Source organism: Rhinoraja longicauda, chromosome 14, assembly GCF_053455715.1.
Source record: "Rhinoraja longicauda isolate Sanriku21f chromosome 14, sRhiLon1.1, whole genome shotgun sequence".
Classification (NCBI taxonomy): Eukaryota; Metazoa; Chordata; class Chondrichthyes; order Rajiformes; family Arhynchobatidae; genus Rhinoraja; species Rhinoraja longicauda.
Window position 1 is genome coordinate 21,566,137 of NC_135966.1, and position 27,624 is coordinate 21,593,760.

The 27,624-nt window shown below is 41.2% G+C and overlaps 1 protein-coding gene across 3 annotated transcripts in view; it reads left to right on the plus strand.

Moving 5' to 3' along the window:
- The window catches only part of arhgef37 (Rho guanine nucleotide exchange factor (GEF) 37), a 77,757-nt gene that overhangs the window by 23,202 nt on the left and 26,931 nt on the right, over positions 1-27,624 (plus strand). For 2 of the 3 annotated variants that reach the window (XM_078411565.1, XM_078411566.1), the window contains exons 4-7: positions 6,224-6,371; positions 15,766-15,965; positions 18,769-18,899; positions 22,647-22,751. In XM_078411565.1, the coding sequence (XP_078267691.1) occupies positions 6,224-6,371; positions 15,766-15,965; positions 18,769-18,899; positions 22,647-22,751 (584 nt within the window). The remainder of the gene's footprint in view (positions 1-6,223; positions 6,372-15,765; positions 15,966-18,768; positions 18,900-22,646; positions 22,752-27,624) is intronic. The other variant, XM_078411567.1, reaches the window with a different exon arrangement.

Sequence of the window (27,624 nt, forward strand, 5' to 3'; positions counted from 1 at the left end):
ACTCTTGCTCATAGATGCCACATCCACCATGTGACACCTACAGAAGGAAATATTGGTTTGTTCACATTTGGTCATTTTCTTGTGAAAATACAATTGTTCCAATTTTTATAACTCTTCAGATCTGTACCTCAAGGGCCTGTCCCTCTTAGGCGATATTTTAGGCGTTACAGGCGACTAGGCTGTCGCCACATGGTCGGCGGGATGTCGCCTGAATGGCCATGAGTAGTCTCCAAAGAGTCGTAGCGTCTTTCTGGCCGCCGCTGGGTTTTCAGAATGTTGAATTATTTTTGGCGACAGTGGTTTTGACACCAATGAGCGTAGCTTGACGTATCCTGACGTAGATCTGTCGTAGGTTGTTGACAAATGACGTAGGATGTCACCGGTGGTGACTTCGATGAATTCCATTGGCGACTACCTACGTCAACCTACATCAACCGGTGACAGGTACCGGCGTCAAGAGAAGTCAAGTTGCGACAGGCATTGGGAAAACCCAAGTCCACAGAAGTCAAGCAACAACAGCCAGTCGTGATGCTGATGAATGAAGTCCATGTACGCCTATATCGGCGACAATCTATGACAATGTACGACCATACCGACGACAAGGTAGGACCATACCGGCAACAAGGTACGACCATACCGGTGACAACCTACCACAACCTACTGGCTACCATCGGCGACAGTTGACGTGACTAGCTACGCCAGGCTACGTCAGTGGCGTCCCCATGGCACTTGTATTCTGTTTGAAGTTTGAATTTTAAAATTTGAAATTTATTGAAGTTTATTACAATATTTTTGTATGCACTGTTGTATGTTCTTATCAATCTTTAAAATTTTTTTGTTTGTTTCAATATCAATAAAGGAAATTCTTGACATTTTGATGGAAAATTGATGTATGGTTATTGTATTTCAGAGTAGTTTTTCATGGCATCACTTTCAAATAGTCATGATGCAGAATGATTGGAAACCCTACCATACACCCCCTTTTATAGGGTAAGTAGGGGATTCCATTGTTTTGGAGGCCAGAATGACGTGAATTGTCATCAGTTGTCTTCAGTCTTCAGGGTCGTCGCTTGTCATAGCTTGTCGCGGGTGGACGTAGGTTGACCTCAGTTGTCATAGGTTGTCGCCTGTGTGGTCGTAGGTGTCGTCATAAGTTGTCGTAGGTGCAGTCGTTGGTGGACGTCCTAGGTCGTGACGTTTGGGTCGCCGGTTGTCGGTACCTTGCCGTAGCTTGACGTCGATTAGGTGGTAGGTTGTTGTAGCTTATCGTAGACATTGTCGTAGGGGGGGTCCAGTCGCCGGTTTTTCGGCGACCTGCTACTATTACAGTTGCCGGCAGTCACCTAAAAAATCGCCTAAGTGGGGCAGACCCTTTACACATTCAAACCTGTTATCAGAGAGCAGAAGATTTTTTTTTCTGCTTCAGGTAATATCTTGGAATAATACAATCTAATTGCACACTGCTTATTTGTTTTGAAATTGCATGAAGTGGCGCTCCACTTAATTGCACAGAGCAATGTGACCAATGCACATTTGTTCTAGCAAGTCTCACACAAGAGACCTTGGCACTCGAGGGTCAAATTTAGTTGTCATATTTTCCTTGTAACTGTTGAAACCCATGTTGAAACTTACAATTTACTTAGTAAATTAAGTTATCAAAAGCGTCCGCAATCACAGGAATTCAGGTAAACGTTCCACTCTGCAACTGAGCTCTGCATGTTAGTAGTGGAGATACCAGTTCAGTGCCTCAGGCAAATTGATACCTTCACCACCAACATGCATAGCCCAGATCCAAAATACTGGGGCAAACAATCTACAGGTGCTAGAAAACAAAAAAAACAACAGAAAATGCTAGAAACACTCTGCAGATCAAGCAGCATCTGTGGGGAGAAAAACAGAATCAAATTTTCAGGTTAAAGACCTTTTTTCAGAATTGAAATACTAGCAAACTTGAAAGATACTTCCACCCACAATCCAAAGTTGTGCAGGTTTGTAGGTTAATTGGCTTCAATAACTTGCCCTTAGTGTGTAGGATGTGGAAATGGGATAGCATAGAACTAGTGCACCTTTTTATTTCAAAATATACTTTATTCGAGAAATAAATATATACAAAACATGTTCCTTACAAAACTCCACCCGACATTCTCGGAGGCTATATATACATTCAATACATACATTCAATACACCAATTACACAAAACGTTCCCCCACCCTTGTCGCTCATGTGGCCCACTGGCATGGAATCCCTTCCCTTATTTTTGAGGGGCATCTCCACCACACCCTGCCCCCCATATCCAGCAGCGGAAGGACCCTAGACTGTGGCCCTCCCCCACAGAGTCCTGGCATTGGCTGCACCAAGCTTCAGTGCGTCCCTCAGCATGCACTCCTACAGTCTGCAGCGGGCAAGACGGCAACATTCCCCGACAGACATCTCGCTCCGCTGGGAGGTCAACAAAGCTCGGGCAGACCAAAGAGCGAGTTGATGACTTTCCAGCATAGATCTAGCGTACCAGGAGATTGATGTTATGCTGTGGACTCTGGGCCAACGCTGTATATCTGACCTCTGAACCCAGTGCACACCAGCACCACTCTTGAGTGCAGGTGACAAGCTCCGCCACTGAAAGACTTTGACTACTGGGAGTTAACAGTTTCCCAACCCACTCTCCCATGCAAGGCTCACCAGCTATTATTTGTGAGCAGCATTGCAGAATGCCATTACAGTTTGAGAGAAGAGTCTGGCTACTGTTACCATCGAGGAAGGTTTGTGACTTACCAAAGATTAAGCTTAGAATAAATAGGGTGCATGTTATGAGATGGAAAACCACTTGACATTGTTATTGAACTGCAAGCCAGACAGTTGTAAAACCATGATACTAAGAGTGTACAAGTACCTACTGAATGTAATGATGTACGAAAGAATAGTTCACAATTCAAAATATCCCTTCATGTCTGATACTGGCAGTTTTCAGCTTGTGAATCCCAGTGAAACCACTACTGTATGAACTAGTATAAGAAAATAACTGCAGATGCTGGTACAAATCGATTTATTCACAAAATGCTGGAGTAACTCAGCAGGTCAGGCAGCATCTCGGGAGAGGAATGGGTGACGTTTCGGGTCGAGACCCTTCTTCAGACTGATGTCAGGGGGGCGGGACAAAGGAAGGATATAGGTGGAGACAGGAAGATAGAGGGAGATCTGGGAAGGAGGAGGGGAAGGGAGGGACAGAGGAGCTATGTGAAGTTGGAGAAGTCGACGTTCATACCACTGGGCTGCAAACTGCCCAGGCGAAATATGAGGTGCTGCTCCTCCAATTTCCGGCGGGCCTCACTATGGCACTGGAGGAGGCCCATGACAGAAAGGTCAGACTGGGAATGGGAGGGGGAGTTAAAGTGCTCGGCCACCGGGAGATCAGTTTTGTTAATGCGGAACGAGCGCAGGTGTTCAGCGAAGCGATCGCCGAGCCTGCGCTTGGTTTCGCCGATGTAAATAAGTTGACATCTAGAGCAGCGGATGCAATAGATGAGGTTGGAGGAGGTGCAGGTGAACCTTTGTCTCACCTGGAAAGACTGTTTGGGTCCTTGGATGGAGTTGAGGGGGGAGGTAAAGGGACAGGTGTTGCATCTCGTGCGGTTGCAAGGGAAAGTGCCCGGCGTTGGGGTGGTTTGGGTAGGAAGGGACGAGTGGACCAGGGAGTTACGGAGGGAACGGTCTCTGCAGAACGCAGAGAGGGGAGGGGATGGGAAGATATGGCCAGTGGTGGGGTCCCGTTGTAGGTGACGGAAATGTTGGTGGATGATATGTTGGATCCGCTGGCTGGTGGGGTGGAAGGTGAGAACGAGGGGGATTCTGTCCTTGTTGCGAGTGGGGGGAGGGGGAGCAAGAGCGGAGCTGCGGGATGTAGAAACAGACTAGTAGGCTTCTTTAGCCTGTTGCAACATGTAACAAGATCACAGCTGATTTAATTGTGACCTCAAATTCCCATTCCCATCTACCTAGTTTTAAATGCATTTTTAAATGCATTCAACGATTCTTCTCTTTAAGAAAGAATTCAAAGGACTCAAGGAAGATCCTTTTGGATTAAAACAATTTCTTCTCTGTATTAAATGTGCAATACCTTCTATAAAAACCGCAGCCCCTAGTTCTTTTATCTCCCATAAGAGGAACCATTTTCTTCACATCCCCTGTGCCAATAAGCCCCTTCTGTGTTTCAATCAAGCATCTTCTACTCTTCTGAATTGTAGTGGATATGTCTAGCATGTTCAACTCTTTGTCAAAGGGCAACCTGTTCTTTCTAGCATCACTCCAGCAAATCTCATCTGAAGTGTTTCTAATGCATTAACATTCTTCCTTAAATAAGGAGATTAATACTGTATAAAGTGTTTGAGATGTATTTGTCATCAATGCCCAATCTAACTGAAGTATAGTCTCCTTACTTTGAGTTCATTAACATTATAAAGATAAGGATAGCATTCCATTAGTTTTCCTAATTATTTGCTGTACTTGCATACCAACCCGTTGTGAATTATGCATTATAACACATAGAATCCGTGGCATTTCAAAGCTGTCCAATCTTCCACTGTTTGCATAATAATCCTCTTTTTAATTTTTATCTGCCAAATGGACAATTTCACATAAAAGTGCTGGAGTAACTCAGCAGGTCAAGCAGCCTCTCTGGAGAACATGGACAGGTGACCTTTTGAGTTGAAACCCTTCTTCAGATCAATTGTAAGGGGGGAAGAAGAAAGCTGGAAAAGAGGAGAGGCAGGGCAGAGCATGGCAGGTAATAGGTTGACACGGGCGAGGGAGAATTTTTGATTGGTAGATGTTTGGAACAAAGGCTAGTGATAAGACCAAAATGTGTGAGACAGGTTTGAAGAGTTGGTGATTGTGAAGCCAGGAGGAAAGTAGGACACAGCGGAGGCATTAGGTGGGGGGGTGGGGGGAGGGGGGAGGAGGGAATATGGGAGAAAGGGGATTGGTTGGGGGGGGGGGGGGGGGGGTGTTAGAAAGAGGTGACTTAAAATTGAAGAATTCAACCTTCATACCATTGTGTTATGAGCTACACAATGGAATTTGAGGTGCTCTTCCTCCAATTTGTGTGTGGCATCATTCTGGCAATGGAGGAGTACCTGAACAGAAATGTCAGAGTGGAAATAGAAGGGGAGTTAAAATATTTAGCAACTGGGAGATCCAGTAGGCCTTAGTGGACCGATCGCAAATATTCAGTGAATATTTTCCATGTTATACTCCATTCACTCACTTAACCATATCCCATCATACCCACATTGTATCCTCTTCACAGCTTGCTTTCCCACCTATCATGGTGTCATCAGAAAGTTTAGCAACCATGCTTTTGGTGCCTTCACCTAATTTATTTACATAAATTGTAAAAAGTTGAATGCCCAGCACCAATCCCCATGACACACCACTCATTACATCAAATGAGCCAGAAAATGACCTCTTCATGCCTCCTTGTTTTTCTATTTAGTCAGATAATTTTCTCTTCATGCCAACATGTTATCTCCAGCACCTCTGGAGATCTATTTATCGTACCTCCTTTTATCCACGGCATGTTACAGCTTTAAAGAGCTCCAATAAATTGGTTGAACATGATTGTGTATAAAATAAAATCAAGTCAAGATCACTTAAATTCAAATATGATAGTTTAGAATGGCTGACAACGTTTTGTGTTTTTAGAAAAGTAAGAATATAATTGGGGCGGCATGATGGAACAGCAGTAAAGCTGCTGCCATATTGCACCAGGGACTCGGGTTTGATCCTGACTATGGGTGCTGTCTGTACAGAGTTTGTTCGTTCTCTCCGTGACCACATGGGTTTGCTCCGGGAGCTCCGGTTTCCTTGCACATTCCAAAGATGCACAGGTCTGTAGGTTTATTGGCTTTGGTAAAATTGTAAATTGTCCCTAGTGTGCAAGATAGTGCTAGTGTACATGGATTGCTGGTCGGCAGGGACTTGGTGGGCAAAAGGGCCTGTTTCCGCACTGTATCACTAAACTAAACTGTACAAAAAATGTGTAATTCTTTAAGGTATTACTTTTTGAACATGGAATTTAAGGCATTGATTAAGCCCAATACATGCTAACCAAAACTTTACAAAATCCAATACTTGCTGCTCCTCTTCCTCTACTTCAGACATTAATCTGCAATGCTCCTAAAGCATTATAGGGATCTGTGATGATTGATACATGTTTTTATTCTGAAAGGTAACGTGTTCCTCACCTTCAAACAAGAGCTGGAAGATGCGTACAAAGTGTATTGTGTCGACTATGACAACATCCTGCTACTTGAATCTATTTATAAGAAGAATGAAAATATTCTGAAAGAAATTACAGAATCTGTCACAACAGTAAAGTAAGAAACTTGCAAAATCATATCTAATTATCTTTGTACTGCTTTAATTCTTTAAATGTGCATGAATCGGTTAACCTTTTGAACAATGTGTATTTTTGCTGTGAAAAGCTATGGATAATGGGACAGTAAAATGGTCGTCATTCTGTGAACATTGTTGTGGGAGGAAGAGCTGCAGATTCCTCATCCAACTGATGTTGAAGCTAGAGATGCTTTCTGTGTTAAATAAGTGGGGACACTTACATGTCTGAAATAGCCTAATCATTTTATAGATTTTGAGGCAAACCCCTACATCCATCCCATGGTTGGGGTTAGCTAACTGCAGCCTGGTGTTAATTAGGAGCCAGGAGGAGCACTCCTAGTCTTCGTGTATCATCGATAAGATGCACTCCAGTTAATTATCTCTGCTATTGTGACAACACCTCACAATCCCTGACATCTACGACCAAGTAGGACAGGTGGACTGATCTCCATGAACCACCATCATCAAGGACTTTCGTAGGATGTTAATAAATGCTGGACCCGCTAGTGAAGTTCACATTCTGTGCATGAAGAAATATATGAGAGAAAAAAAAAGTCCTAATCCTGTTCCTGTGCTTTGGATGCTGTTCAATCCCACAAATAAAGCATAGTTCCACACTATGGCCACTAGATGGCTCTTTGCAACAAATGTTTAGTTCCACCAGTTATATCGTCATCTTTCTCTTGATTTTGTTCATTTATTCATGAAACGTGGCTGATTCATTTATGAATCACTAACATGGTCCTAGCTTTCTAAAAATACTGGTCTCCAATTTCTTCCTTCATCTGCAGGTTTCCGGGGGGTTTATAATTATTCATATAATTACTTAAAAATGCAAGAAAATATTAAACATCCTTTTAATTGAACTTCCTCCCAGTGCTATAAATGAAACAGGAAGTATAAATAATATTTTGTTAAATATAATTGTTTGTTACAAAATAATCCTTTTGAAATTAATGTTAAGTCACGTGGTTCTATCTTGCCCTTCATGAAGTCAGCAACAAAAAAAAATCTGCCTTTCGAATTGTGACATTGAGAAATGCAAGTTACACAGTTTCCTTACTTTAACTCATTGTTCACAATTGTTTGCTATTCATTCAAAGACACTGTGGCTGTGTCCACCTCTCAGATGCTGCTCTGATCCCTATCACTAGCTAACAGGCCAGGAGAGGCCAATTTCCAGCATCATTGGTAACAGTTGGGTCGAATTAACTGATACTGGTTGGACCCTTGAACCTTGTCAGCTTACTAAAAGTAACCCAGGCTTTTTAACCAGAGTAGAGAAGGGAGAGGATGAGAAAAGAAGCAGGAGATAAAGAGGAAGGGAGAAAGAAGGGAAAAGGCAGAGGAAAGGAGACAAAGTGAAAGGCCTCCCTGCTAGCTGTGTGCCCATGTTGCAGGTTCGAGGAAGATTGAGCCATTGAGATAAACCCAAGACCACCGGCGCCACTGCGTGTTCAAGACTGAGCTGCCAGGAAGAAGCCCTAGACAGCCAGCATCTCTACCAAGGCTAAGACTAAATGGCCGGGGCAAGCCTAAGATGCCAATGCCTGTTTCTGCCCATGGACAACGAGGGACTGCGCCCACACACAGAGGCAAAGAATGAGCCGCCAGGATAATCCAGTGACCCACAGCACTACCTCTTCAGGCCCAAAGGCCAGGTACCAGGATAAACCCGAGGCCACCAGTTCCTCCTCTCGAGGTTAGGGTGAACTGCAGGGAGAAGCCTGAGATCGCCAGGCTTCCTCCTTCGAAGACCAAGACTGAACTGCCAAGACAACTCGAAGATCTCCAGTGCAACCGCATATGTTTGTGCCCTCTTGGCAAGAAACAGAGCACGATGTGATCCTGGACTTTCTTACCACTGTAAATAAAATATATCATGTGTATTGACTGAATGACTGAAATATATCACCTTACTGCAAGTGTCGATGTGGTCACTGCCAAACCTGGTGTCATCCCCAATGCTGCAATATATTCTTCCCGGCTGTTATCAGACAACTGAACCATCCTATCATCAAATAGAGAATAGTCCTGACCTATCATCTACCTCATTGGAGACCTTCAGATTATCTTTCATCAGACTTTACTGGACTATATCTTGCACTAAACATTATTCCCTTTCTCCTGTAACAGTACACTCTGGATGGCTTGATTGTAATCATGTATAGTCTTTTCACTGACTGGATCACACACAAACAAAAGCTTTTCACTGTACCTAATAAACTATTAATGTGACAAAAATATCACGTGACAATAATAAACTAAACTAAAATAACGATATATGTAAGATAGACATAAAATCCTGGAGTAACTCAGCGGGTCAGGCAGCATCTCTGAAGAAAAGGAATAGGTGACATTTTGGGTAAGAAATCTTCTTCAGACTATACAGTATATGTATGTATATTGCGGATTACAAATACCCTTCATACAAATATGAAATTGAAGAAGTACATTGGGCTTTGACCAGGAATCTTCCACTCCAGCAGTGTTTTATTCATTTTTGGGATCTAGGTGCTTCTGGCAAGGTCATCAATTATCGCCCATCTGTAATTGTCCTGGAGAAGGAGGTGGTGAGCTACATCCCTGAACTGCCATAGTCCTTTTGGTGAAAGTCCTTCTATTGTATTGTTGGTAGAAAGCCCCAGCACCAAGACCCAATGACTGAAATACAGAAGATAATTTGCCAAGTGGTGGTATGCACCTTGGAGGGGAACTTGCAGGTGATATATTGTCATATGTACCTGGTGACAGAGTTACCAACTTGAGAAGTGTTAGTGGGGATTGGTTTGAGCATGTAGCTGCAGCATGTTTTAAAAGTAGCGGTAGAGTTGCTGCCTTTACAGCCCCAGAGACACAGGTTCAATCCTGACTATGGCTGTTATCTGTACAGAGTTTGTACATTCTCTCAGTGACCACATGGGTTTTCCTCGGGTGCTCCGGTTTCCTCCCACACTCCAAAGGCATAGAGGTTTGTACGTTATTTGGCTTGGGTAAAAAATGTTAAATGGTCCCTAGTGTGTGCTAGTGTAAGGGGGATCGCCGGCCGGCATGGACTCAGTGGGCCGAAGGGTCTGTTTCCACTCTGTATCTCTAAACTAAACTAAACTAAACACATTGGAGTCACAATGATGGAGAGAACAATTTTTAGAGTGGTTGATAGAATATCAATCAAGCAGGGTCCACAGTTTTTGCTTCAGGTTTTGACCCTGGAGATTGGATAATTTTAATGCTGTAATCCACTGGGGATCAATATATTGGTGGGAGCTCAGTTTGTGGATGGCATGCCTTCCGTTAAATCATGAAATTCAGTAATAACAGAAACAAACCCATGAGTGACAGGAATCACGATTGATCACAGTTGATGAATAGGTAAAATTATGTATGGAAGAAGGGAGAAATGGAACCGTCATGAAGCAAGTGCAGGTTTATGAAAAGTTCAATAGAACTGCAGAATGCTTTCATAGCGTTTTGTAGCACTTAGAAAAATCAATAAAAAACCCACAATTCTGATGTAAAAAGATTTGGAATAAAAGATGCTGTCTTGAAATCAAGGGCAATTACTTCCACCTCTTGTCAGGAATTCAGCTCCTTCGTACATGTTTGGTCTAAGGGTAGAAGAGGTCTGTAACCAAATGGTCCTGACAGAATCCGAACTGGGCATGGGTCAGTAATTTTTTGGTTACTAATGCTGGATTTAGTGGTAGTCCAATGGTTAAATTACCAGGCTAATAATCCAATGTCCTCATGCAATTTGAAACAACCTCATTTTGCTCCCAGGTGTTCCTACAATTTGCATGTAGCCTCACTCAGTGGAGGAGGCCCAGGACAGAAAGGTCAGTATGGGAATGGGTAGGGGAGTTAAACTGTTTGGCAACTGGGGGATTGTGTAAGCCAAGGCAAACTGAGCGCAAGTGTTCAGCGAAACAATCACTCAGTCTGCGCTTGGTCTCTCCGTTGTACAGGAGCCCATACCGAGAACACCGGAAACAGTAGATGAAGTTGGAGGAGGTGCAAGTGAGCCTCTGCCTCATCTGAAAGGACCATCAGGGCCCTTGGATGAAGTCGAGGGAGGAGGTATAGGGATAAGTGTTGCATCCCCTGTGATTGCTGGGGAAAGTCCATGGGGAGTGGGTGGTACGGGTGGGGTGAGTTAACCAGTGAGTTGCAGAGGAAACGGTCTCTGCGGAAAACGGAAAGGGGTGGAGATGGGAAGATGTGACTAGTTGTGGGATCCCGTTGGAAAGGGAGAACTGGTCATTGAAAGGTGATGTGGAGACGGGGAGAGAGAAAAAGCATTAGATGAAGAGCATATTGAGGAGAATTTGAAATGTAAATTAATGGCACAATCTTCGGAGCACAGGACGATGTGGGGTGATCGTATAGAGGTGTACAAAATCATGAGAGGAATAGATTGGGTGGACACATAAAGTCTTTTGCCCAGAGTAGAGGAATCGAGAACCAGAGGACATAGTTTAAGGTGACAGGGGAAAGATTTAATAGGAACCTGAGGGGTAACATTTTCACACAAAGGTTGGTGGGTGTATGGAACGAGACTGGATAGCACGCAACAAACGTTTTTCATTACCTTGTTAAACGTAACAATAAACTAAACTGTGACTGAGCAGCCAGAGGGGGTAGTTGAGGCAGGTACTATGTTAAAGAAACATTTGAACAGGTACATGGATTGGACAGGTTTAGAGGAATATGGACCAAATGCAGGCAGGTGGGATAGTGTAATTGGGATATGTTGGTCGGTGTGGGCAAGTTGGGCTGAAAGGCCTGTTTCGACACTGTATGACTCTATGACTCCATAAGCCTACCTCCACTCCCCACCCACGTAATCTTTGTTCCGGCTTTGTGTTGCTAAAGAGTAGTTGGAAAATTGATAATGTTAATGTTATAATTCACTTGAGATTAATGTCCATGGGAGCACAGTTTGTAGTTGGCATGCCTTCTGCATCGTGATTAAATTCAGTAATGATATCTTGGAAGGAGAGCAACAGAAAGAGATCCATGAGTGACAGGTAGACACAAAATGCTGGAGTAACTCAGCGGGTAAGGTCAGGCAGCATCTCTGGAGAGAAGAAATGGGTGACGTTTCGGGTCGAGCCTTCTTCAGACCATGAGTGACAGGAATCACTATCGATCACAGTTGATAAATAGATAAAATTATGTATGGTAGAAAAGACAGACAGAAAAGCCATGAAGCAAGTGCAGGTTTATGAAAAGTTCAATGGAACTACAGAAAGCTTTCAGTTTGTAGTACATTGTGTTTGTAAAACATCAATAAAAACCCACAATTATGACAAGAAAGGATTCTGTTAACATGATCATTTAAAATCAGTTACAATAAGACGTAATTAACATGTCATAGTTTGTTCTCCCCATTTTATTTTTAGGTGGTTTTATTTAAACAGTGGCTGCATACACCTCGCTAATAACACTAATAGGAGAAAATAATTTACATGATTATCAATGATGTGGCTTCATGTGGCCACAGTCTAGACTTATAGGGTAGATAAGCCATTGGTGCTTATTTCACTGTTGACTTTTTCCAAGTAAATAAATAAGTAATTTAACATTCTTTACAATTTACATTTCTAGAGAAAAAAAATTTAAAAATAAATTCCCACTGCTGAAACTGCTAACTCATGCTGACTTTTATGTTCTTGGGCAGAACCACACCCTTTGCACTTTGTTCATTTTTCTTCATGAACACTGAGCAAAAGTAGGCTACTCAGCCATAACATTAACTTGATCTCAGTACCTTTGCTGCAGACAAAAAGATGGCAGTACACACATGAATGAAAAATTAAACTACATTTATCAACAAATGTTGTTCCTTCAATATACCCAAATGTTGGGAACACTTTAACTTGAAATATAATAACTGAACTCTCAGTCCAAACAAATAAATGTTTAAGTCATTCATTTATGTTATCCATTAGCTAAACACAATTAATAAACATATGTGTCACGTTAGAGGTGCCAGTACGACAGAGTGTACCGTCATAAAAATAGCACTGCCTAATCTTTTCAACATGCCCACACATTTCTGAGCCAAGACAGCCACTTAGAACAGAGAAATGGCTATTATTTACTACTATGATTCGGAGGAATTATACAATCTTAAATGTTCTATCAAGCCCAATAATCCAATGTTTATGTCACTGGACTGGTCGTCTGGAGATATGGAGTTCAAACCCCACCAAGGAAATGGCAAATGTAAGTTCAATTAATTAAATATATTAACTGCAGTAATAAATAACGGTGAGGCCATGTATTATGGCAAACAATCGAATTGGTTCTACCTCCTTCCCCCCTCAATCCTCCCCACCCCGTGCTTCCCTCCTGTCCCCCCACATCCCCTCCCACCCGTCCTTACTGGGTGCAGTCTATTTGTCCCACTGGTTAACGAATGTCTAGTATGTTTCATAACAGCCAACTAATATTCAAACTATCTGGTTGGTGTGCTACCATGCCTCTGAGGAAGTTCCTAGTTTCCTCCTGAATCGACCATTGTTTCCTGTATGAATACAACAGAGGTAATTCTGTAGGTGGTAGATCTGGGAGATCCAGTCTAACAAGGCGCCTGCCAGGAATAGGTGCAGTATTTCTTCCAATCTTGTCAAACCAGATGGTTAAGTGCGAGATGTTAGTGAGTGGTTTTCTCTGGCACCATCAGTATCGGTAACAATCTTCCCACTAAAATAAATACTATTTATAGGATTGCGAGTGTACTGTCTTTTGGCATAATTTGTTAACCCTATTTTTCCGCATAATTCGTTATGACCAAACATGTTGCTACACTTGAGTGCACAGGAGCAATAGGCTGGAACACAGTAAATACTTTTATCTACACAAGAATGTGTTCAGCCCTGCCTGTGGATCCTGCATGACCCATTGAATCACGACACAGCAATTTTATTTCATACCTACATTACATTTAAAGGGCTATCATTAGTGAGGCTTCATTAAAAAATCAAATTACTAAATGAAACAGTATTTTTTTCAGTCTAAAAACAGCAATAAAATGAAATGAACCATTAAATATTGATTTTTTTTTCATCTTTTTGAAAGTATTGTAATCTTTTATATCAAAAAGGACTCATGATTTGAATGAATCTTCTGGCATCATTTGCAGAGCATCTTCAGAATACTTCAGTCAGTGAAGTTTGTTACAGTATTCATGTTTTCCAATTAGTAGTGGATGGAAAAGATTTGAAGGAGATTTTCAACGTGACTGAAATCATCCACAAGTCTACAAAATGTGTCTATTTTTGTCATCAAGATATCGCAAGAAAACATAGAAAATAATATTTCAAGAGTGAAATTTTATGATTCAAAATCTGGTACCAACTCATTAAGGTGTCTTTAGATGTGTTTGTTAAGGAGCATTTAGAGAAACCAGTTTTCAATTTGTTACTGTTGCCTTTAGAATATTGTGGGTTGTCATTATAGGTTGTTTGAAATACTTTGTTTAAATGTGTGGGTAGAAAATAAGATTGCACAAGAAATATAAAATTATGAGAGGCATAGATAGGATAGACAGAATTGTTTTTCCCAGGGTAGCAATGTCAAAGACTAGAGGACATGGGTTTACGGTACAATGATCAGTTTAAAGGAGATATCATAAGGTTATGTCATAAATGATAGTAGAATTAGGCCAGTTGGCTCATCAAGCCCACTCCGCCATTCAATCATGGCAGATCTATCTCTCCCTCCTAACCCCATTCTCCTGCCTCCTCCCCATAACCTCTGACACCTGTATTAATCAATAATCTATCTAGCTCTGCCTTAAAAAATATCCACTGACTTGGCCTCTACAGCCTTCTGTGGCAAAGAATTCCACAGATTCACCACCCTCTGACTAACGACATTTCTTCTCATCTCCTTCCTAAAAGAATGTACTTTAATTCTAAGGCTATGACCTCTAGTCCTAGACTCTCCCACTAGTGGGAATATCCTCTCCACATCCACTCTATCCAAGCCTTTCACTATTCTGTATGTTTCAATGAGGTCCTCCCTCATTCTTCTAAACTCCAGCGAGTATAGGCCCAGTGCTGTAATAGGAGATGATCCAAAATATGGAGATGATCCAGGCAGATAAGATTAGTATATCTTGACATCATGTTCAGCACAGACATTGTGGCCTGAAGGACTTGTTCCCGTGTCGTACTTTTCTATGAATATAGAAATGCTTGAAACAAAAGATCCAGAGTTGAAGCTAGGCTGGACAATGCAGAGAGAGCATGATCAATTAGAACTAACCAGCCCAATGATCACTGCCTCTTGTAGCCTGGTGATTTGCTCATGCTCGTGTTGTCAGAAGAAACACACCTCCCCTTGGTATGAAAGACACTTTTTATTTTATAGTCTTTTCCTGAACTATTAAATAATGATATTTATAATAACTATTACCTCAGATGCTGCCTGACCACTTTGGGTTTTTTTGATTAAGAACATCTTCTGTCAGGCGAACAAGCGACCAATGAAAAATTCTTAACTAGCCAGGCCTGACCCTTGCTTATCAATAACAGAAGATTATTTCAGTTTGTAATAAGGCGCATAATGAACAAATTTAAACTGCATTTAGTCAGGATTTAACATAGACCTACTTAATGAACCATTTGCATTTAAGATACCTATTTTCATCTCTCGGCTGGTTCACTAGACAAGTCATGCTTTTGCTGTCTCAACCATACAAATATTCCTACTCAAAAGTTTATTATTGTTGCTATCTCCTACTACTTTCAAATGAACCAGGTTATTATTAAGGTTCATTAGGATGTCCCAAAAATAGTGAATAATACAATAGAAATCTAGGCCCTTTCTTTTGATTAAAGTTCTACAAAGCAAACTGTGAAAGTTTCTAGGAGACATAATGTTAATTCAGCATTCATGATAAAATTAATATTTTAAGTATTCACCTCAGGATGAAAAATAAATGTCCCATTAAACAATTACATGGGTCTCGCTCCAGGCCTGCAGAGACCAAAAGAGGAGCACGCTTCCTCGTGTGGAGATAAATTGGATTCTCTTTAGCTGTTGCACCAGGAGTAATACAACACATAAAGGAAAAGTTAATCACTTATTTGGTTCCTGGGTTTGCCCACAGTTTGGCTCGTTGTAATGAATCCCATTGAATAATGATAATCAAAGCCATTCTTATCAGTTCCCCTAACAGTGCTTTCTTTCCAGGTTTGCTCAATGCAATACATATGATATCATTTGACAGGTTATCTTTTGAAAGACTGTAAAAGTGGAATGATAAAGATGATATGAAATGGAGGATTTTAATAATGGTTACATGCCATCTTCATTTATAAAGGAGGACCAGTATGAGATTTATTTTCTGTCTTTTCCCAATAGGTCACGCACTGGTGCCATAACATTGACTTTCTACTTGGTGATGCCGGTGCAGAGGATACTTAAATATCCGCTGATTTTAGAAACTATACTGAAAAATACACCTGAGTCTGATGAAGGCTATGAGGCACTAGAGAAAGCTACTAAGGCCATGCAAGAAGTCAATATTAATATCAATGAATACAAGGGACTAAAGGAAGTAGGTATGAAATGGTCTTTGTACTTTCCTTGCATTTATCTCCTCCTAAAAGCTTCCACATCATCATTCCCACTTATTCTGTTTGCAGCTAATGGTAGACGCAGATCATTTCATTGATAACATTGCCCGTGCATTTTGTGAGGAAGCCATAATGGGGAAAAAATTGGCTTTGGCTCAGTAGTACAAGCCACAAAAAGTTCTGCCAATAAATTGAGAAACTTTCATTTTTTGATGAAGGTGCCTTTTGTATTCACACTTGGAAAGGATATTTTCCTGCATTGCAAGCCTGCAAGAATGCAGACATTCATAAAGGATATGCATGCCTCTACAGGTACCGCTGAAATTTCCTGCCATCAATGTAATACAATTGCCACTTGGCGCAAATGGTTTTTTGGAACCCTCTGCAAGTTCCAATGGGTCTTTGGGAAAAGTCTCCCTTCCAAATATCATTCCCCTTGGCAGCAATGGAAAGTATAGTGCGGAAATACTTTCACAGCCATAAAAGTAGGAAGAGATTTGACCCCTTATGCCCTCAGAGTAATGTTACATGAGAGACCCCACTCACACAGTTTTGTAATAGGTGCAAATTATTATTTTTTACATAAAACTATAAGGGAGATTGTTAACATTAAAGCCAGAAAATGGTGTGCATTAAGTTCTTAGTCAAGGTTTTGGATTGCATGATTAACAGCAGAAGTTGCAGTTGTGAGATTTGCACTAAGAACATAGAATAGTACAGCATGGGAACGGGCCCTTTGGCCCACAAAGTTCATGCTGAACATGATGCCAGGTTAAATTAATCTCCCTTGTCTGCACATGTTCAATATTCCTCCATTCCCTACATATCCACGTGCCTATCTAAAAGTCTTTAAATGCCATTATCGTATCTGCGACTACTACTACCCCTGGCAGTGCATTCTAGGCACCCTCTCTTTATTATAAAACTTGCCCCTTACATCTACTTTAACATTTTCCCCTCTCACCTTAAAGTTATGCCCTCTAGTCTTTGACATTTCCAGCCAGGAAACAAGGTTCTGATCCATTATTTTATATATTTCTATCAGGTCTCCCCTCAGCTTCCAACGCTTCCAAAAAAAAAATCCAAGTTTGAACATCCTTTCCTTCTTGATAATACACTCTAATCTAGGCAGCATTCTGGTAAAACTCTTCTGCATCCTCTACAAAGCCTCCACATCTGCCCAGCAATGGGGCAATCGGAACTGCACACAATACTCCAGTTTGTTTTTCTACTCTCCCCCACCACTTTGTTTTGTGATTATGGCTTCAGTTCCTTCGAGATTATGACGGGTGAAACAATCATATATGAAATCCCCTCAAGACTGTGCAAGCCACTGATAAAATGTGCCTGTTTGCATGCAGTAGAATTTCTGGTTCAGACCCTTTTCATGAAGAATAGGTGGAACGGAGGGGGGTGGGGGGGGGGGGGGGTGACCTGGATTTTGACTTTGAGAGCAATCTAGGCATTTCTTTTTTTTGCTTCTTGAGATCTGTCGAGCATGAGGCCAATGCAAATCATGTTAGGAAGCACCAGTTACTCCCAATTAAAGTTAGTACTCGGTATCCTTCCCATCTGTCTTCCACTGCTTAACTGATCTCCTAACTAGATCAACAAATTTCTTTGAATTCTTCAAGCTTATTTTTAATCAAATGCTTTATTTGTGAGTGTTTTCCATGCCGTTTCTTAAGGCAAAGCAAGGTCCAAAAGTGATTTATAGAGAAGGAAATTTTGAAATAAGTGCGATGAGAGACTAGGGTACCAGGTAAGAAATGACAAAATCACCAAATTCAATCACCCACTACGACTGGACATTTGGCTCGAATGATATTAATGCAAGGGTGGTATAGATGTCTACCAAAGAAAGCGTGATGAAAGATAAAGAGGTGATGAAGGAAAGTGTGATGATAATACATTTAAGGATTTTAAAGGCAAAGTAGATGAGAAAAAAGTAGAAGCAGTGTTTTTGGGGGTGAGACGGTAAGAGAAATGTTTTAAGATTGTGGAAATGAATGCAGATTTGAAGGTATGGAATCAATGATTATGGAGAGAAGTTGATAACGTTTGTAAATGTAGCTCAGGAGAAGTTTGAGTATGGAAAGGGAGAACATCAAGAGAACAGGCAGATGAGATGGTATAGAAGGAATGGGTGGTACAGTGGCTCATTTATTAGAGCCACTGCCTCATAGCACCAGAGTCTTAGGTTCACTACTGTTTGCATGTTCTTGCTATAACCTTGTTCCTTGGCGCTTCATTTGGAGTGCTCTAGTTTCCTCCCGTATCCCAAAGAAATACAGATTGGGAAGTTAATTGCCTACTACAAATTGCCTCTAGTATGTAAGTGAGGAATAGAATCTGAGAGGAGTTGATGGGAATGTGGAGAGATTAAAATATGAGATTAATGCAGGATTTGTGTAAATGGTTGGCATGGACCAGATGTATTGAAGGGGCTGTTTTCATGATACGATATATGAATTAATGGCTTATGAAGTTTGCAAATGCAGAAGGAAATTGAATTTGCAACTTAGAAAAATCTGGCACCTGCACGGTTTCCTATTGCTATTAAATCCACCTGCTGTGCAAATGAGTAGACCTGGCACACTAGAATCTGGCAGTGAGGGAAATAAGTTAACATGGGTGAAGACCTAGTTCTAATGATATCCGACAATATTCAGATAGCAGATGTTATATTTGGCAAACTGTTGTCTTCAACCAGGTATTAGACCAGTGAGAGGCAAATGCTAGAAACTGTTTTGTTGTTAATGTTTTATGCTTCTTCCAATTCCAACAGCAAACAAATATATCAGACCAGAAAATCTTTCAATAATGGATTCAATATGCAGAATAAACCCGCATTCTATTTCAAAGAAGGCATCCAGGCTTAGTCAAGCTATTAAACATGAAACTGGAATTCTTCCAAAAGTAAGTTGTTGGTCCAGTATTTAAAAAAAATATTTTTACAATACATACTGCAAGTAAAACTATGATGAATTCCATCAATGGTGTTAGAATACACTGTGAAGAAGCAATAAATTCAAAGAGCCAGTATGTATTGGAATGAGTTCGATTTTTTCAGAATATTATGAATCTGATTCCATTTCCAATCTTAGGAATCTGCTTTTCCAAAGGAAACAAGAGATCTGTGTGTAAAATTAAATGTCAGATGAGTTGTGCCATAATTCCACTTGAACATTTCTACAGTTACTTTGTATGACTCAGAAATGACCACTGAAGCAAAGTTTTATTCAAAACTCGCTGAACTGCATACATTTTCTATACTGTCCTGTAAAGGCAGTAAAGATCAAAACATAGAAAATAGGTGCAGGAGTAGGCCATTCGGCCCTTCGAGCCTGCACCGCCATTCTATATGATCATGGCTGATCATCCAGCTCAGTAACCTGTACCTGCCTTCTCTCCATACCCCCTGATCCCTTTAGCAAAAAGGGCCACATCAGGGGGTATGGAGAGAAGGCAGGTACAGGTTACTGAGCTGGATGATCAGCCATGATGGGTCTGTATTTCTGATCAGTTATAGTAATTCTGAGATAAATCCAAATAAACATATGACACATGCAACAAAATATGAAATTCTACATCTCGACTATGAAGCTTGATTCTTCATGTCTATTATTTGCCCTTTTAAACAGTTTATTAAAATGAGGATTGGAATAAACAGCAATAATAAATTATTCATATTAGAGAATGATATAGTGGAACCATATATCATAGTGATATACCATAACAAGGTGCAAAAATGTGAGCATAGAAAGCAAAGTGGTGCTTCCACACAATTACAAGAATACAAGTATTTTCCATCGTTGATGGTTTCAAACTTTTTGCTAATAATCTGTTTTTGAGATATTCCATTAAGATGAGCAGGTATCTTGATAGTTGTGATTTGGTACAACAATGATGTTCTCATTGAATACTTCTAAATGCATTTTATAACCCTTTGCAGGAGTAATAGAAGCGCATTATGGTGAGAAAGAAACAAAGATTGATATTTAATTCCAAGTAGAAGTTGTTGCAACATGTGAACCCTAAGACATATGGGAACTAATTAATGTTAAATACATTTTTATTTGTAGTCTTGAAAGAATTGAGCTCCAAACAGTCAACTTAATCAGTCACCGAATCTGCAGTGTATTTATGTTACTCTGCTGAATGTGGTCTGATTCTTTCCTGCAATGATTCACTTAGGAATTGAGAATGAAGCATTGAAATCTGCAAGTTAATGAGGTAGAACTTCACGCTTGTTTGCGTGTGCGTAGGTTGCAAATGTCCCCTGACCAGTGGTTCTGAAATCTGAAAGGGAAGTGGAATGTGCCGACAACACCATTGAAAGATGGGTAGGAATGGTTAGCAGATGGAGAAGATAATGAATGCAGGGGAAGAGAAGGCAGTGGACTTTCACTGTGCAGTCTGAAGAAAAGAATGTGTTATTCGGAATTCATATCTTGGGTCAACTTCTACAGTTGGGTCCCAGTGAACTGAAGCCCAATTTCAAGCCAAGTTGAGTTTATTTTCATCGGCATAATTACGGTGAAGTACAGGCACAATGAAAATCTTGCTTGTGGACACAAAGACTTAAACAATACAGAAAAACCTAAGTTATATATAAATTATGCATAAATTGCGCAAGACAGTGAAACAAAAACTGCAAAACAAAAAGACATGAGTGTGATTTACAGAGATAAACAAGACTTTATTGCATTTTGAGCAAACTTATCTCCAAAGATAGACACAAAAAGCTGGGGTAACTCAATGGGACAGGCAGCATCTCTGGAGTCAAGTTCTTAAACAACTCTACACAACTCTCCTCCTACCTCAGTAATAGAATACTCTGCATCACCTCTTACACCTCCAGGTATTGCATAAGATTATAACACATTCTAGTAGAATTAGGCTATTCGGCCTATCAAGTCTGCTCTGCCAATCGATCATGGCTGATCTATTTTTCCCTCTCAAACTTATTTCCTGCCATCTCACCTTAACCTTTAATGCCATTACCAATCAATTTCCACTTTAAAGATTTGATTCCCATTGTGTTTTTGGCAGGAACGTCTTGTTTTGTACAGCCTTTTTCTTTTCATTATCTTGTATAATATATGTATTATTTTATGCTTTACACGTGGTCTGAATCTACATGCATACATCAAAACATGTTTTTCATTGTACCTGTACCTTGCCCTTCTTCCCTGCTCAGGAGAGTATGGCAAAAATGGCAACTGCAGAAAGGCAGCTGTTTCAAACATTTAAAATATCTGAAGAACAATAAAAACAGTTACAGGAAGGGAGAGGTTTATTTTTATGGGTTTGTGGGTACATTATTACAGGAGATCAATAAACTTTTTTTTAATTTGATGAACTTTCAGTAGAATTGAAGGAATCTGACATCAAATGCCACTCTATTTTACAGGTTGCAGAAAGAATCGTCTCCAGACATCTAACCCCATTGTCTGGCCGTAAGCAACTTAAATAGTGACGGCTTGTACTATCTAAGTTGCTTAATTAAAACGTTCTATCAATTCAATTCAAATATATTGCCTTCATCATTCAGCAGACCTGAATCAGAGCACCATTAACATTTTGTGATCACTAGTGTAACAAGATGGATGTTCAGGTGACCAATTCACCAGTGGTTTGCAGGTGGATCAAGGCTGGGGTTCACTCAATGAAAGTGATCTGAAACCTTGATCAATTGAATTATTTTGGAGCTCACGTGTTTTTGAAGGAGCATGCTGAACAAAGTGGGCTGGATTTATGGTGTTTTTCTTAAACCTGGAAGTGACAGCAAGACACTTGGGGACAGAGTGGCAGAACTGTAGTTTGCTGAAACTTGTGGGGAGGTTGGATATACGGGACCAGCTAGTTCCTAAAAATCAGTAGGAAACCCTCCATAATTGCAGTGGACCTCTGCAAATGGCTGATACCATTGCACAGAGTGCACATGGTGCAGTATCTTAAAGGTATCTTAAGGTATCTTTTAAGATACCTTAAAAGAATCTAAGGTAGACTCTTTTTTCTACCTTATAAAAGAATAGGGTAGATTCTTTTATAGCAAGAATCTACCCTATTCTTGCTATAAAAGAACATGTGGAGTCCGTTTGATGCTTTCATACCCCCATGGTTACAAACCCATTAAAAACATAGAAAATAGGGGCAGGAGTAGACCATTCGGCCCTTCAATTATGATCATGGCTGATCATTCATAATCAGTACCTCTTTCCTGCTTTCTCCCCTATCCCTTGATTCCATTAGCCCTTAGAGCTATATCTAACTCTCTCTTGAAAACATCCAATGAATTGGCCTCCACTGCCTTCTGTGGCAGAGAATTCCACAGATTCACAACTCTCGGTGCGGCTTCCCCCACCCTTGCATCTGATGAGTGATCGTCCTTCAATGAAATGTCATCAATATGGATGGTGGCAAGTGCTCCCATTCTGACCCAGCAGTGGGATTAAAGAACAAGCTCCTTATCATATGAACATAATAATTTAATGTATTAATGAAATGTTGGCAGTCAAGGGAGTAGGCAATTATGTCCTGTTGAAGTAGATTGACAAATTAAACTGATTTTGTGGTTCTTCGACAACACAAAATGGAAAAAAATGTAACGAGAAACCATCAATATATATTTTTTACAATTTATTTTTTATTTATTGGTAGACCAAAGACAAAGATTACGATGATATGGTAAAGCTTTTCAATATAATAGGAAAGGATGTTACAACACTGAAGAAAAATGCACAAAATTACTTAACAAATGTGGAGGTAACAAAACAATTTGTTTTCTTTTTTGATTCTCTTCTTGTCCTTATTTGATATTTTTCAAGTTTGTTTTCAACTGCTTTGCCTTTTACTTTTGCTCCTTACATATATTTTTTTCCGATTACTTTCTTATGTCTTTGTTCGATATTATATGTTAACATTAAAAAAGACGCATTTCATCCTTTAGGAAGTTTGTTTATTTTCTTCAAGTCTACTGAGTGTACATGCCCAGAAGACAGGCCTTGTAGAATCAACCAATATAATGTCTGCCAAAGAACAAAACAGTGACACAAGATAAGTCCCGAAAAGCACTGACTCCTGCTGGCTTGGAGGAGAATAACCATGAACTATACACATTCAATGATATACATTACCACATGATGCATTCCTACCTTCTCCCCAAAAGGCTCATTCAATATCATTTTACAAAAGCTTTCAAATAGTCTGTGATCTCCTTTCTCCAGTAGAACACGTGAATCCACTTGAGGCAGTACAGGATCTGCTGTTTCTCGCTGATTCATGTAATACCCACACACTCGTTGATCCATCATCAACACTTGGATCTGTATTCCTTTATCAGTAGTCATCTTCTACACTAGATTTAGATCATCTGCATTTCACAGATATTGCCATAGTTTCTTCATATGTTCTCAAAGCCAGTTTCAAAACCAATGAGGAAAACCAATGTGTGAAAACGTTACCTCTCACGTTCCTATTAAATCTTTGCCCCCTCCAAAAGTACACTGATGGAATTGTGGGACTCCAAGCACGATGCCTACTGCCTTGTCCAGATTAGACTACTTTCTCTCTGCTGAAATCAGCTCTCTGGACATAAACCTTTTGGTTTTTCAGAACTATCTTCCATCAATGGGACAATACAGCACCAATCTCACGCGGTGAAGCATCGCAAGATGAACTCTCTGCCTGTTGAGTCATGAGATAGCACATCATTTTTTGGGAATACACGAAATCCTGTTCTTGAACTTCAGTCCAATCTCCGCTTCACATCTTTTTTCAGTAATTCCTGTCAGCGGAGCAAAGGGCATTATTAGATTTGACAAGCCTTTAATATGGTAATTCAACATCTCTGGTCATGCTGTCAGTTCAGGTGCATTATTTGGGGCAGAAACATTGGTAATGGCTTTTAGCTTCTCTTGAAGTATCCACAGCATCTCAAGTATTGGACTTCATTTGAAAAGAAAAAACACCTAGTTATCTTTGAACATAGACCTGCCTTTTCTAGTCTGCTCAAAACATCTTTCAGATTCTACAGGAATCTTTTCAGTCTCCCTGAACACAGAATATCAATCAAGGGTACATCGACCCTCAGAATGCCCCCTTGCAACTCCTCTTGCTTCTCCAGAGGATAACAGATGCAGAAAAATCTTTGAAGGATAGTTGTTTTTTTGTTAACTAGTTTTTGGGTGTATCCACTGTCAAAAACTTCTTAGACTAATCCTTCAAAACAATCCATTGTTGTGCCTAACTCCTATTCAGTTAAAAAAAAACGGACCTCCCTCAGATAAAACTGCAAATAACTCTTTTATTCTTGGAATAAGAGCCTGCTCTAGGAACAAGATTCAATTAACACTCAGTTTATAATGTCCACTAACCCTGATGAATCCATCATGCTTCAATATTGGCACAGTAGATGCTGACCGTTTAGAGAATTTGATAGGTTCATTTATTTTCTCTCTTGTTAATCTCTGTCTAGAATTTAGCTTTCATTGCTTGAGGCATTATCTTAGCTTGAAGAACCATGGTCATGAGTCCAGATCATTTAGAATTTTAGATTGGGTGCCCTTCATTGAGCCCAGTTCAGTGTTGAAAACTGCTTCATATCTCCCAAACATATCCTGCCTTGCCATCTTAACACGACAAGTCTTCCCCTGAATCAGGGGAATTTCTTTCTTTCGACGAGTGCTAGGGACGAGTGGACGAGCGACCAGCAGCCTAGGCAGCTAGCTACCGGTCGCACTCCACAGCACGCTATCGGACCGCCTCCCACCAACCCCGTCAATCGCTAGACAGGCAAACGCCTTGTTCAACACGCGTTTCGGTTGTTATCGGTGGCGCTGACTGCCATTTGGTTTAAGCGTGTCTCTGAAATCTTTCAGCGAAGATTACATCAAGCACTCGAATGGTTACCTGGAGTGATCTGCTTCGCAGACAACATCCTCATCTATGGCAAAGGAGAGGCGAGGGAAGACGCGATCATCGACCACGACTCGAAGCTCGAGCAGTTGCTTCAGCGATGCGTATAGCAACACATCAAACTCAACAGAGACAAGTCCATCTTCAGAGCAACCGGGATTTCCTTCTTAGGACATGTGGTCACTCGCACAGGGCTGCAACCCGACCCCAAAAAGGTCGCCGATGTTGTCAACATACCAGCACCCTCAGATGTACAGGGTGTGCAGAGGCTACTTGGATTTGTCAACAACCTGAGCTGTTTTCTACCCAGCCTGTCTGAAACCCTAGAGCCCATCAGACAGCTGGCGAGACCAGACATGGCGTGGGAGTGGTCTGCTGAGCAGGACAATGCAATGTCCAAGATCAGACAGATGATGTCTGAAGGACTGATCTTAGCGCACTACAATCCCAAGGAGGAGCTGACGATTCAGTGTGATGCGAGCAACAAAGGACTGGTGGCAGCCTTGCTCCAAAAGGGATGTCCCATCGCGTATGCGAGAAAAGCAATAATCGACACCAAATCGCGATATGCTTCGATGGAGAAGGAGATGCTCGCTGTGGTATTCGCAATGGAGCATTTTCATCAATACACATTTGGTCGCTTCACCAGCGTGCTCAGTGATCACAAACCGCTTGAGATGATAGCGAATAAGCCGTTAGTGAAAGCACCGTAGCGTCTCCAAGGAATGCTACTTTGCCTACAGAGCTATGGTTTTGACATCAGCTGCTGTCAGGGGAAGCTCGTGTATCTTGCAGATACACTGTCGCGTGCAGCTAGCGGAACTCCGAGCAGAGAGCAAGCATTCGAGGAGGTCAACATGGTATCGCACTTGCTTTTTCGCGATGAGCGCCTCGAGCAAATTCGTGATGAAACAGCGAAAGAAGACACGCGACAGTTGCTGAAACATGTCATCATCAGTGGTTGGCCTAGCAAACGAGATACGCTACCAGCGCAGCTCACGCCTTATTACAGTTATAGGGATGAGCTCGCAGTACAAGATGTTTTGATCTTCAAGGGCGAGCGCGTGATTATACCGATACGCTTACGCAGAGACATGAAAGAAAAGATACACTCTTCACATCTGGGTATCGAGGGCTGCCTACGACGAGCACGTGAATGCCTATTCTGGCCTGGCATGAGTAGCGACATCAAGCAGTATATCGCCACATGTGATGTGTGCCGCACCTATGAAGCCAGCCAGCAAAAAGAGTCGCTTATGAGCCATGAGCTAACGACTAGGCCATGGGAGAAAGTCGGTACAGATCTCTTCTAATGGGACAGGAAAGATTATATCGTCACTGTCGACTACTGTAGCAACTTTTTTGAAGTAGACCGGCTGAGAGACACGAGCAGTCCAACCGTAATTCGCAAGTTGAAAGCTCATTTCGTGAGATACAGCAGCCCGTCACAAGCTGTGAGCGATAATGGACTACAGTTCACATCGATCGCATTTCGCCAATTCGTGAGAGAATGGGATTTTGAGCACTTGTGCAGCAGTCCCGGTAATAGCAAAACGAAATGGAAAGCAGAATCAGCTGGCAAAACAGCGAAGCGAATCATGACGGAGAGCAACAAATCGCGATCCGGCCCCTACGATGTTGGATCATCGTAATACACTTTCGCAAGGGCTGAGCACAAGTCCCGCTCAGCGCCTCATGAATCGTCGCATGGGTACACTGCTGCCTACGACAGCAAGCCTACTCGAACCCAGAGTAGTATAGGTCAGCTAAAGACCTTTCCCCACTTCTCGAAGGGGATGCTGTGCGAATGCAACCCCTCGTTCAAGGAAAGAAGATTTGGGAGAAAGCCATTGTTTCTCGCCGGCTTGATGAGCGTTCATACGTGGTTCAGACCCCTTCCGGCAGCTACCGTCGCAATCGCCTACATCTCCGCAAGACCTGTGAAAATCCACCAGACGAGCTAGTCGCACGCCAACACACGAAGCACGGCCAGACCATTAATGACCAGAGCGCGTCCACAACACCGACCACAACCAACGCGACACAGGCGTTTAAACAACAGCCAGCGCCTACTGAAGAGAAAACAGCTACAAAGCAAGCTGACAAAAAACAAGGACATTTGACATGATCAAAACTACTGAAGAGAAAACAGCTCCAAAACAAGCTGACAAAAAACAATGACATTGACATGAACAAAACAATGAAAACCCGTTCAGGTCGTACAGTGAGACCGCCAAAGTATCTCAGAGACTTTGTGACACATTGATTTTGTCATTGTCAGTTGTCATGTTTGATGATGCATGTCTTTTAGAAATGACAAGTTCATGGTAATGGAGTTCATAAATGTCATGGTAATAGATAAGTGTAGTCACATTGCACAGTAAAGAAATATTTTTTCAAAATTGTTAGAGAATCAATGTTTAAGGTACGTTTACTTAAAAAAAAAGTTTTTTTTTACAACATTGTACATCTGACAGTTTTTCTCTTTTGGAAAAAGGGGGGATGTTATGATATATAATATCCATGTAATGTTTGATTGATTGAACGACTTAATAAAGTCCACGCATGCACGTGCGCATGCGCGGGAGTTAAATCTTCTTGGAAATGTGTCTCCAAACATAACTCAATGGGTCAGGTAGCATCTCGAGGGAACATGGATAGGCGACATTTTGGGTCAAGACCCTTCTTCAGCCAATGTTTAGTTAGGTTATCAACTGTAAAT